Source organism: Chanos chanos, chromosome 8 (assembly GCF_902362185.1).
Source record: "Chanos chanos chromosome 8, fChaCha1.1, whole genome shotgun sequence".
In the NCBI taxonomy this organism is placed as follows: Eukaryota; Metazoa; Chordata; class Actinopteri; order Gonorynchiformes; family Chanidae; genus Chanos; species Chanos chanos.
The window spans coordinates 27,725,022-27,738,481 of record NC_044502.1 but is presented as its reverse complement, the minus strand read 5'-3'; the positions used below and the strand labels follow the sequence as shown (position 1 = coordinate 27,738,481).

Here is a 13,460-nt window from a genome sequence, read left to right as displayed (position 1 = left end):
TTACTCTTGCATGTTATTTCTGTTATAAAGAAACAGCAGACGCAGTAGAAGGTCAACATGTGGCTCTGACTGCATGTGTGTGTGTGTGTGTGTGCATGTTGTATCGAGTACTAGTCATCAGTTATATTTTTGTAGCTTTAATAAACGTGTGGAGGTCATGTCAGTTTATTAATCATTGTGTTTGTATTTGACATGTGATGGGCAGTCATGCATTGCTTTAATGTGGTGAATTGGAGGGGGTGAGAGAACTCTCAGCTCAACATATGTCAGAATTACATTATAAGGCCTTCATTTAACACTTTAAAGATGTGCACCGTTTCACCCAGTTACACATGGCCTAGAGAGAGAGAGAGGGAGAGAGAGAGAGAGAAAGTGGTGTGTGTGTGTGTGTGTGTGTGCATGCGCATGTGTCGGGGGAGGGGAGTGTAGGAGCAGTAGTTTTGGTGGTGAATGGTGTGTGTGTGAGTGTGTGTTGATGGAGGGGGGGTGTAGAAACAGTAGTTGTGGAGGGGAATATTGTGGCCTGGTAAGAGAGGGGAGAGAGAGAGAGAGAGAGAGAGAGAGAGAGAGATAGAGAGAGAATGTTCACTGAAATGTGTGTGAGATGGGCAGGCCTTTTTATTAGCCACTGGGTTTGTGTTATCACTGATATAATCTCTTTTCAGTTTATTCTTTTCGTAAAATCGTAACACAACTCTCCAGACAATAACTGGTGAGAAACAACAAAAATTAGACAGCTGGCAAGAATTACTCACAAGCCAATACTTATCTGTCCATTCAATACTTACCTGTAGTGGGATGTCTGATGAGCTGCTTTGCTCAGAACTCCATTGTATCCGCGGGAGCGATTCAATCGCCTGACGTCAGGTGTTAGACTGCCAATCAGAATAGGGGGGCAGGTCTCCAGATCGGGACGCTTGTAAGTGATCACTCCGACCTCCCATCGGCAACGTTAAACAGATGAAGCCGGGGGAAGATCTTGTGCTTGCCGCATCCGACTGACCTTAGAAGGAGCCAAACCGAGAAAGGAACCGATTATGCACAAATAGCACCAAGTGACCCATTTGTAAGCCATGGCACCGAAGTCTGTGTCGGAAGAGTTTGAGAACTTGGAGGCGCGAGAAAGCAAGCAGCCAACCTGCGAGTGCCGGAGTCAATGTAACAACTGTAAAATCTTCCTGGGCTTTTTCGTACTGTCTCTCTCATTGCACCTTGTCACGCTTTTCTGCTACTTGGACTTGCGATCAGAGGTGAAACGCGAAATTTCACTGAAAAACAGAGACGACGTACTGTCAGGTGGGTCAACCGAGGTAAATGAACTTCTCGCGCCTGAACTACGGCTCGTGGACACCAACTACCCGACTACGGACGAGCAGGTAAATCAACTATCTCACAGCCTATAAAACACATTATTACATGCCAAACTTGAAGTCCCTCAAAGCAATACAACAAAACAACTCCCAGAAGTAGAGCAGTAAAACGTTTTAAAAAACCGTCGTTTTTACATCGATGCAGTTAGGTTCGCTCATCATTGTTGCCTATTGTTCCGTGGTATCATTGTCCTCTGTCCAAACTTCGAAACAAGTGTCTTCACATAGCTAGTAAGAGGACTGAGATTTTGAAGTAAAATCTTACACGAAAATCTCTGTGGTAAGTGACATAACATCCGCCAGTTGTTACAACATGTTCCACATTGCCCCAGTTGACAAAATTGTGTTTCTATGAAAAGCTCTGAACTCGACCAGACAACCTTTGATGATTTGAATGAACGTCCCGTACTTGGTTCACAGATAGAGTGAATTTCATTCTCCCACACCAAACTTTTAACTCTGTGCGTCAAACCCCTGCAGTGACGCTGTTCTCGTAATCGTGTTTTGTTCACCTGCGGGCAACATTACTTATGTTAAAACAACATCTGCCAATTTTACGAGATCCTGCCATCTCACGAGCATTTACTGTCAAGCGGCACAATTCACTGTTTATGTAGCTTCGCAGAGGTTTTGGCTGCGAGTCATGTTTGATTTCTCTGGCGTGTGTCCAAACTTTCCTAGGCTGTTTTCTCTTTTAACTCCATTGGGAAGGCTCAGCTTATGGAAGTCTATCCTATCCTGGTAAAAACAGAATAAAGTTATAGGGGAGTCAAGTCAGTGATAGGCTTAATTAGGTCACTTGCATAGTAGGGTATTGCGTGGTGGAAGCCTCTGTAAAAACAATCAAACACCGTCGACTGTTACGCGTCCAGCCAAGATGACCCACCAGAGAGAGGAGAGGGCGATTTATCCTGTTGGTGGCTGACTGGTTGGACCTGGGCTGCTCTAGTAGGATGGCAAGATGAATGTCACTGAGGCGAATAGAGGGTTTCAGTAATGAAAGTAATGTTTTTTTGCAAGTGGTGTCGTACACCTGACCACACACAGAAGAGATATTTTCTGCAGTACACTCTGTATATTTGTGTGTGTGTGTGTGTCTGTGTGTGTACTGGGCATGCATGTGTGTGTGTGTATTGGGCATGCACGCTCCTTCAGTGTGCTACCGGTTCTGCGGGTGTGTTGTTTGCTTGTGTGTGTGTGTGTGTGTGTGAGAGGGAGAGTTTACACATGAATGCACCTGTCTTCAAAGCAGTTTTTCCCTGCTCATTTCCCTTGGACCCACTAAACTGCACATATTTAGTTCATTCCTAAACAGCAGTACACCTAGCTGAGGGAGCCAAGGGCTGTGGGTAATGAGGAGAGGCTGAGCCAGCTGGGTCAGAGCTGGGTGAGACGGGGAAAATGAGCTGTCTCTCCACTCGCCAGGAGTGGAGCTGAAAAGCATTGATCTGGGCCGAGGTGTGTCGTCGATGTTCCGGTGATTGACGTCGGGGTGTTTGGCATGATTAATCCACCCGAAAATTAAAGTGATGATAGCTGAGGAGTGATCAAAAAGAAAGAAGGAAGACAGAGAGAGAGAGAGAGAGAGAAAGGATGGCATAGCAGACAGGGCAGCCAGAATAAAGTAAGGCTGTAGCTTCTACTTAATGGTATTAAATATTAATCAGTGTAATAGTAAGAGCACAAGTAATTACACAGGGATAACATGTTAAAACTAATCATTCACAGTAGCACCAAGGTGAAGAGGTCTTGACTTCATTCTTTGTTCTGCAGTATTGTCAAGACGGGTCAGAACCAGGTCCAAAAACATAAATGAAGCTTTATTGACCTGTGAAATCATAAAAGAAGAACCATTCAAAACGACGCTTAGCAACCAAGAACAAGATGAAGAACAAAGATGAAGACGCAGTTAAGTGAGAGAGAAAACTAAAGAGCTCAGACAAAAGTAAGAGTGTAGGCAGGCACGTGCCTGTGTGTGCGTGCGCCTGTGGGTGTGTATGTGAGTGTGTGCGTGCATGCGTGTTTTCTCTGTGTCTTACTCCTCCCATCCGTCAGTCACAGAACACTTGGAGTGATGTGAGTCACACTGGGGCATGCTTGCCTTTGCATACGCATGGTAGTGCATGAAAGAGAGAGAGAGAGGGAGAGAGAGAGAAATATCCAGCACTAATCATCATTATCCCTTTATTGCCTTCTCTGTTGGCCTTGCTTAGACTTCCAGCTTACACAAAATTAAGCAGTATTTAGATTACGACTTTAAATGGCATGGCTTTTCATGCGTTACCTCAACAGAGACGGGTTCAGGAATTCTAACGGGAATTCTCGTTTTTCAGCCATTAACAAACATTAATTCACTATTTGTAACATGTTTCAACTCAAACATCATCTCTTTCAGCCTCTAGAATATCCTTTTATGTCCTGTTATTCGACTCCTTCGCTTTCTTTGTGTTAGGCTGAGTATGTTTTCCATTTATAAGTCCTCCAATTTCATATTTCCCTACAAAAAAGTTTACCACCCACGTTAAAGCATCGGTGCCTATGTGTATTTAGAACCCGTAATTGCTTCTCCCATCTGGGACCGGGCATTTAAAATCCAACCTAAAGTTAGAAGTTTTATTTTGACTCTGTTAATGTAGAGATGAAGCCAAGCTATGCCTTCCTTACAGGCCTCCCTCTCCGAACACTGGCCCCAGCATATACAACTTTGGGTTTTTTTAGTATTTTTTTTTCTAGTCTTTTTTTTTTTTTTTTGTTTAAGAAGTTTCCGTTGAAGAAGAATGAATCAGCCTTAAAGGCAGGCAGACACATCCTAATTGTGTTAAACGTGGCGGGAACGTGAACACAAATTGTGCTTTGGCTCAATTTCAGTGGGAAATGGAGACATGCGTGTACAGGAAGGTAATCCTGAAATGGTGTGTGTGCGTGTGTGTGTGTGTGTGTGTGTGTATGAGTGTAATTATGGGAAAAGATATGTGTTTCCTTTACTTCCTTTTTAAAACGCAACACCGTTGTTAGGCTCTCCTCGTCTCACTTTCCCCGTTTCTTCTCTTTTATTTCTCTTTCCTTCCATCACTCTCTTCTTCTCTTGCTCTCCTGAGGCATTGTGGCGAGGGTCCAGGCCTCAGTGTGAGATCGCTGACTTACTGTGAGACACACACACACACACACACACACACACACACACACACACTCACACACACTGTGACTGCTCCGAGCCCCTATTAAAGCTTGTATGTGCACAGTTTGCTGTGTGGGATTCCTCTCTAACAGGATATTACCTTAATATGACCATTAAGTACCATCCAAATCATTAAAGACAAACACTCACACTCACACATACACACACGCACGCACACACATAAAGGGGACCGAGAAGACTACACTGCATTTTAAAATCGATCGATCTGGAGTAACAGTTGGAGGTTAGAGCTCTTGAGTTCAGTTCTGTATCATCTCACTTTGAATCAGAGACTCAAACAGGCCTTGTCTGACTCATAAAAGAATATAACCACACACACATGCACGTGCGCACACACACATACACACACACACACACACACACACACAGACAGACAGCATCGTGAGAGCTGAAGTGTGCCAGAGAAAGGAACAGAACCCAATTAAATACATAAATGTGTGCCTACGTGTGTGTGTGCCTGTGTCCTTGTGTGTGTGTGTGTGTGTGTGTGTATTATTGGAAGTGATCAAGACAGGCAATTCGTGGATGGAAATGCAAAATCAGCCAACGAGCAGGCCCCAGATTACCCCTTAACTCTCAGTAAAACAGTGCACAACACATACAAACATATCTACAGATTTATATCAGCTTGGTTTAAACATATGATCCGTCACAATGTCATAAAACCCTTATTCTGATTACGGCATAAATCCTTACCTACTCTAGCTTATCATCTTTCTTTACTTAGAAACAATAAACACACACAGCCTCTCTCCACTGATTCCAACAGAGCGGTTTGCTGAAGTGATTTTGTTTGAGTTGATTGTTGAGTTGTTGATTTTTATCATTCAAAAGCCAAGCGCAGTGCCTAAGGCCTTTCTCTTCTCTGGCCACGGCCAATCAGGTGTCTGCAACCACTGGCAAATGGGTTGTGTGCGCAGAGCTCCGTCAAGAGGATGTTTGCATGTCTTTAATAGAGAACGCTGTCTGCCATGGAAGTCACCTGTTTCCATTTAAAAAAGAACTTTCAGCTTTTTGGGAAGCAAAGTCTGTTAAAAAAAAGTCTTTTTTTTTTCTTAATTTTGCAAAAGAGGGATTGGCAGGGTAGTGGATGGATTGATGGAACAGACTAGAGGAGAGAGAGTGAGAGAGAAAATGGAGTGAAGAGCAGTGGGGAGAAGAATAGATGTCAATATCTTTCACAGTTGAACTGAAATGTGTAATGTTTCCTTCAATGAATATACTCTCTCGCTAGCCCTCTAGTGGCACTATACTGAAGGTATTCTCCATTGCAGTAAAAAAAAGCTGCCGAGCTGAGAACACAGACATTGTTACGTTTGATATCCAGACTTCAAGTGAACTGTCCTTCACCCTAATGATCGGAACTACTTTCCTGGGTTTACGTGAGAAGAGCGGTATTTGATTGCTTCAGAGCTCAGGTTTAGGCCAGAGCACTGTTCTCTTTCTCGCTCTCTCTCTCTCTCTCGTTCTCCCCCTACACACACACACACAAACCCACGCACGCACGTAGACACCCACAGAAAGGCCCTGACAGTAACCAATCCTGAATACTTATATGAAGAACAGTCATGTTTAGACTGCCTGTTTGAATCAGAAAAGCATTCCTTCAGGAAGAATGGTTTTCTTGTTATGGTTGTATTTCGTGAAAAAAAAAAAAACAGTGTGCGAATGAAATCTGTTGAGATTCATGATGACGGTAGTGGTCAGGCCTGCGGACGGCCGTTTCACTCTCCCCGATGTAACTCTGCATGCCGTATTTGTGTCTTTAAACTCACATCGATCGTGATTGGCTCTGGCAGATCTCGTCTATATGTGCACAATGGTGTCTTTTATTTTGTCTGTTGTGTGCTTTGGGAAGGAATGCTCCTCCTTTATGTTGTGGTAGCTGAGCACTTAGCGATGGTTTCGTTTGAAAGCTGACCACTGAAACTCACTCACCATTGTTTTTCTCGTGTTAGTCCGACGTCATTTGCCGTTTGTACAACCAGCACGAGAGCGTTTTTCTCGTGGCTACCCGGCGCTCATGCTGTGATTTTTTGGTTTGTGTGCCTTGGACTTTTTAAAATCCCTGATCCTGGATTTCGCCCAGTGGGTAACCTAGAGTTGGGATTCAGGTGTGGGGTAAGGTGGAGTTGGGATTCAGGTGTAGGGTAAGGTGGAGTTGGGATTCAGGTGTGGGGTAAGGTGGAGTTGGGATTCAGGTGTGGGGTAAGGTGGAGTTAGGATTCAGGGGTAGGGTAAGGTGGAGTTGGGAGTCAGGTGTAGGGTAAGGTGGAGTTGGGATTCAGGTGTAGGGTAAGGTGAAGTTGGGAGTCAGGGGTAGGGTAAGGTGGAGTTGGAAGTCAGGTGTAGGATAAGGTGGAGTTGGAAGTCAGGTGTAGGGTAAGGTGGAGTTGGGATTCAGGTGTAGGGTAAGGTGGAGTTGGGATTCAGGTGGAGGATAACCTATAGTTGGGAGTCAGGTGTAGGGTGGAGTTTAAGTTTAAGCCTGGACCAGTAGTAAAACAGATATGTTCTTAGCCAAACAGGGTAATTAGTTGTAACACTATGTCACCATTACTCATTTCTTATTAGATCACCTCCTTGGCTCAAGATGTGGGCTAATATAATAACAAATACAGGGCCAAGGCGTAACTCGGGGCGTGAACTGTTTTGTTGAAATACTTCACAGAATTTTTAAAAATGATTTTTATTGTATTTCTTATGAAGGATACCTGTAGGCTGTATGTCCATCAAGATTTTATCTAATGCCATTTATAATATTGGCACTTAAAATGTGACCTTTTCTCAGTTTCAAGCTTGGTTTCTGAATTAAAACCCATGATATGAGAACACATTTAGCTTTATGGTCGACTCATCTCAGTGAGAGAAGAGGGGAAAATGTTTGACAACTATTTTAATCAGGGACTTTTTCTTTGACTCTGAACATGAAGGAGTTTCATCTGGCCCATATTGCTTCTATTTGTCTTATGATCAATGATTCATAATTAAAACTTTAGTGTGCAATCAATCTCTGCTTTGTGAATCAGCATGTGTAGAAGCCAGACTATCAGTTTGGACTCTGTCTTTGGTCTACTCTACTCATCATGCTTTCATAATCCAAAAGATGTGTGGTTTTTTTTCTTTTCTTTTTTTTTTTTTCTTTTTAGGAAAGCCACATAATACTCTTATATTTTTCACACTTTTCTTTTCTGCACATGCAACGTCTGTTTTCATAATGTTTCTCTTCTGAAGTCCAATTTGTGCTGGTAAGCCCCAGACTTCTCCCTCTCTCTCTCTCTCTTCTCTTTTTTTTCCTCTCCTTTTTATAATGTGCCGAACGTTTAACGCAATTACTCGGGAAAGGAATTCTCGTGAAACTGTTGTCTTCATGTCCTTTCAGGGAGACCACAATTCTTTATGGGAATTTTGTACAGCAGGCAGGGATAAATTAGCACTGTTTCAGTGCGCCAAACTGCCATTCTGTGTTTGTTGTGTTTGTAAGTAAATCAGATGGTTGGCCAGAGCAAAGGAGAAAGAAAGAGAGAGAGAGAGAGAGAGAGAGAGACCTGATTGATCCATCTGCAGGGGAATGGCAGAAGCAGAGGAGAGCATTCCATGAGTCAGAGCCATGGCGGAATATTCCAGAACACTTGATTATTTGAGAGGTCATAATTTCATGGTTTGTGTTTTGGTTGGATCTGATCGGCCCTCTCACCTAAAGCAGGATTGCTGACATCTTAAGTGCTACTCATCAACAGAATGGCAAGTGCTCCATAATTTTTTTTCATGGTAGTTTTTTTTCTTAACCTTAAAATTGGTGTCCTAGAAGGATCAGCTTTCGTAAGTGTGTGTGAGTGTGTGTGTGTGTGTGTATGTGGGTGGGTGGGTGTGTGGAAGAGGATTAGGGAATGTCACAGTGCTGTCAAGTTCTTTTTTATTTGCTTTGTTGTTTTTTTTTGAAAGTTCTGAAACAGAGTGGTTGTACACAGTTTGTTTGGCACGTTTGAACATATTTCATTAAAATCACATTCAGTTTTCATTTATTCAAGAACTGATGGATGCTCTGACAAAGAGAATGCTGTTCGTAGTATCTCTTTACACACACACACACACGCATGCACACACACACTCTTATACATGGAGTGGTGTAGCCGAGTTGTGCATCATTATACTCCCATATGGAGACAATTATTCCAAAACAAATTTGATATCATTCTCAGAAGACCATCAAGAATATGTAATTAATGACAGGATCCAAAAACAACATATTTCCTGCTCTTATCTGCTTTGAGAATACACACACACACACACACACACACACACACATACACATACACACACATAAAGTAAAACTGTCTGGAGTTGGTTAGAGTCTTCCCTTGTGTGGCAACTCACCTCCTACTCCATTTTTTATGTTTTTCCCCTCAGGCGTTTAGTCAGGCGTTTACTCTGGCTAGTGGACTCAGGTACTGGGCCAGGTCTGAAGAGTCAGACACTAAGTGAGGCCGAACTAGTCAGGCCAGTATAACCAGGCCAACAAAGTCAGACAAACAGACCCAGGCCAACAGAGTCAGGCCAGTAGAACCAGGCCAACAGAGTCAGGCTAATAGGGTCAGACCAATAGAGTCAGACCAAGAGCCAGAGCAACAGAGCCAGACTAATAGGGTCAGACCGATAGAGTCAGACCAAGAGTCAGAGCAATAGAGCCAGACTAATACGGTCAGACGGATAGGGTCAGACCAATAGAGCCAGGCCAATAGAACCAGACTAACAGGATCAGACCAATAGGGTCAGACCAATAGAACCAGACTAACAGGATTAGACCAATAGGGTCAGACCAGTAGAGCCAGGCCAATACAACCAGGGTAATAGGGTCAGGCCAATAGAGTCAGACCAATAGAGCAAGGCCAATAGAGTCAGACCAGTAGAGCCAGGCTAATAGAGTCAAACCAGTAGGGACAGGCCAGTAGAGTCAGACCAATATAGTCAGGCTAATAGAGTCAGACCAATAGGGTCAGGCATGTAGTCAAGGCCAACACTTGGGAAAACCAGTGCATACATCTTAGTTGTGATTACAGACTCATGCCTGGACAGTTAAGGCAACAGTGTGGAGTTTACCGATTTATTCCTGTAGAGACACATCTGCAGTCAGGACTTGTGTTTGGCCAATCAGATGCTGAGTAATGATGACACTCAGTCTGTGTTTGCGTAATGATGAGATGATTTGCGCAACTCCCATGTTTCATCTCAAATTTAATATGAAATCTTTTAAAAAAAGATTATGGAAATATCACAGTTTTTTTTTAAAAACAATGATAGTTATATTCAGTTACCACAAGTTGTAGTGCATTTTTGTTGCATGTGCTGAAAATGTATAAATATTAAAAATGAAACATGGAGAAACTGCTAACGTTGGCTAAAAAATTAGATCTTTCATCAACTTACTGTCACACACTCCATGTGTGTGTGTGTGTGTGTGATCTTTCTAGGCCACATTCATTATAAAAAAAACATCTAAGCTATGTAGCCTGTGAAGGGACCATTTTCCTCAGGAAAAATATACGACTACAGTTGGACATTTTATTGTATTGAATTTGCCATTCTGTTCCCCAGAGAATATTGAGGATTCTCCTCTTCCTGACAGGAGAATGTGTCACTTGCAGAGAGAGACAGAGAGAGAGAGAGAATTCACAGCTGGAGATCTGTTTCTTTATCAGTTACTGGGATTGGCTATAAACAGTTTTAGGAACAAGGAACTTGCTGTCTACATGCCACACAATGTCTCAGAACTCAAGGGCCACATCCAGATTGTTTTTTTTTCCCCATAGTCCAACATTTCATGTAGTGCCGTGGCTTCGAAAAAACAACAACAAAAAAAACCTTTGGACAAACCTTGTTGGCCTAAAAGTCATAGAAAGAAAACAAAGGGCCAGTTATGATTGGTGCTTGGTGAAATCAACCAGAGATTAATCAGTATCTGTCATCTGAAAACCTTTGATTAGGTGTATGAATTCCACCCTCATCTACTCCATGTACTTTTTCCCCTGGGGAACGAACAAACGTAAAATGAATCCTTTGTGAGCACAAAAAAAAGAGACGCTCCTATTGTTTTAATTGAGAGCGCTCTGTTTGGGGAGCGGGCAGACTTTTGTTTTATTGTGCCAGTTGGACTAAACATTTTAATCATTGTGCCTTTTTTTTTGGAGCTGTTTGCTGATGTTCCACCAGAGAGTCATCACAGTTTGTCTACCGCTTGATTATGGGCCCTTCAGAGCCCCATTATGAGTGCCATTAGTCAGTTTATAAAACACTCCCAACTGGCCTGCGCTGAAAGACCGTCCTCCCAAGCCTGCAAAGTTTACAACAGCAGCTGGCCTCACATTAGAGTCAGACAAGCCAAGGGATTCAGATCTGGATTCGGGCACTAGAGTCAGGTCTGCTGTAATTGGGCATGTGGAAATATGAAAATAATAATCATAATCATAGAAAAAGAACAATGAGGGAGAGTCAATGTGGAAAGACTGAGAGATGCTCTTCTTGTCTCCAGAAATGCTTTTCTTTTACTCGTGAAGACATGTAAAAATTCTCTCTCTCTCTCTGTCTCTCTCATACACACACACACACACACACACACACACATACACATGCACAGAAACAGAGACAGGCATTGAAAAGTCAAGCCAGTGATGAACAGAATGCTTTGATTTGTGGTGTGAGGCCAGTGGCTTCTTCTACAGTAAAGTTAAATGAAGCGTCCCTCACACTGGGACCCAGAGAATGTAATACAGTCATAATCATATCACAATAGCCATCACTCACTCACCCACTCCCTTGCTCTCTCTCCGTCACTCACGCACTCCCTCGCCCTCTCTCTCGCTCACCCACTCTTTCACTCACTCTCTCTCTCCCTCACTCACGCACTCCCTCACTCACCTACTCCCTCGCTCTCTCTCTCTCTCCCTCACTCACCCGCTCCCTTGCTCGCTGGCTTTCTCTTTGACTGCTCCTCTGTGCTGGTGGAGTTTGGGGGTGTAGCCTGGTGTCACGGCATTTATTGGCCTGGCCTTCTGATCTCCATTAATCCCAATGTGTTGTTGCTGGTGTGACAAAGCTGTAACCGAGCACGTTTTCTTGTGCTTTCTCTCTCTCTCTCATTCTCACTCTCTCGCTCGCTCTCTCTCTCTCTCTCTCTCTCTCTCTGCTGATCTTTTGAAATACACTCTGTTACAAGAAATGTTTCTGATGTCAAATCTTTGATCTATTTATGGTCTTAATCATGGTCTTAATCTACGTTTCAATAATATTGGGTGTACGTGCATGTGCATATTACAATATTATTTTTTTGCCCTTGGTATAACTGTTTGATGTTGAGTTTTATATATATATATGTGTGTGTGTGTGTGCGCGTGCACGCACGCGTGCTTCTGTGTGTGTATATATATATATACACGCACACACATATGTATTTTTTTTCCTCATTTTTCTGGACAGAATACAATTTGATTTCATATTCCCAGCGAGACACCGGAAATTAAAGTCAAATTTCAGTAACTGAAGAAGTTGTTCATCATCAGCATATGGATGGCATATGCCAAAAGGGATTATTCCTCTACAGAATTATGAATTTGAGCAAAAGTGTATGAAAGATGCTCCATCTGAAGGTTAGTGTGGTAAAAGAAAGTTTGAGTAATCACCATGCAGTGGTTCACAGAGCTTTGCGGTTTGCGTGTTTCCCTCCGTATTTGACTAATGGAGAACATTAATAATCAGTGGTTTTGTTCCTTGGAGAGATCACATTTCTCTCTCTCTCTCGCTCTCTCTCTCCTTCTCTCTGGGCAGGGGCGGGACTCTTGTGGTTGATTGATGGCCAGGCAGTGAAAGCTGCTTGTCACCCTGGCTGTTTGGCAGATGTGAAGCAGAGCTGAACGGCCTGCGTTTCATGTGGTTTGCGGCTTGTCCTAAATTGGAATTATTTAAAAGCCACAACACAAGGGTATGAGTGCCTGATGGAGTTGGGAGGGGTGGGGGTTGGTGGGTTTGGGAGACGGGGTTCGGGGAATTGAGGGGGGGGGGGCGGGGGAACAAAGCGAAAGTCTTAAAAAAACAAACTAGCAGGTGGATAAGCATATTTGCCAAATTGCAGACAGGTGTTAGCCAGACAGACCCCGAGCGTTCACAAATGGAAACGTTACCATGGCGACATAGTCAGGCCAAAGCGAGTCTGGGGTCACGGCTGAAGCTGGTGCAAGGCGGGTGTGGGGGGGGGTGTATCACCGTACTGACATTGGCCGTCCAATTGAGGAGGAAATGTGAGACTCGAAATATCCAGAGGTGATGACTTCATTTCGTGCTGAGTGGCTGGAAAGATACTATAACGATCTCCGTTCTGTAACTGGTGGGTACACCTGTGTCCGGGGGAGGGGGGGTTTCTGTGATTGGCTCATTCACCTGTTCGTCTGTAGCCTCGTCCACAGTCAGTCTGGTGAGTTTGCTTAGTGTCAGAGCCAAGCTTTTGCCTTACGGGCACGTGTGTTTACACTTTACAGGGTGATGTCATGAAAAAGCATTTAATGCATTTAAAAGTTTATGATGCCAGCAACCCCCCCCCCGGCCCCCCCCCCCCCCCCCCCCCCCCCCCCCCCCGGCTTCTCTCACAGCCACCGTCGTCTGTTCAGGGGCTGCACCTTCAAAAGAAAGAACCTTTTTTTTTTTTGCGGAGAAAGGGGGGAGACAAACTTTTTTTTTTTTTTAATGAAGCCTTTGAAATCTGGCAATAAAGAAGGAAAACGCAGAAGAAAAGGTGGCGTGAAAAAAAAGAGCGCCAGTTGCTCTTTATTAAAGATGTTGAATACATTCCAAACATTTCTCTTTGAAAGTTCCAGATGACTCTGCGGTGCTAAGGTTGTTTT

At 43.5% G+C, this 13,460-nt stretch overlaps 1 protein-coding gene across 1 annotated transcript in view; it reads left to right on the top strand.

Moving 5' to 3' along the window:
- The first annotated feature begins 1,073 nt into the window (after positions 1–1,073).
- The window catches only part of eda (ectodysplasin A), a 44,513-nt gene continuing 32,126 nt past the window's right edge, over positions 1,074–13,460 (top strand). Inside the window, exons 1-2 of the mRNA XM_030783045.1 lie at positions 1,074–1,376; positions 13,026–13,033. Of these exons, the coding sequence (XP_030638905.1) occupies positions 1,074–1,376; positions 13,026–13,033 (311 nt within the window). The remainder of the gene's footprint in view (positions 1,377–13,025; positions 13,034–13,460) is intronic.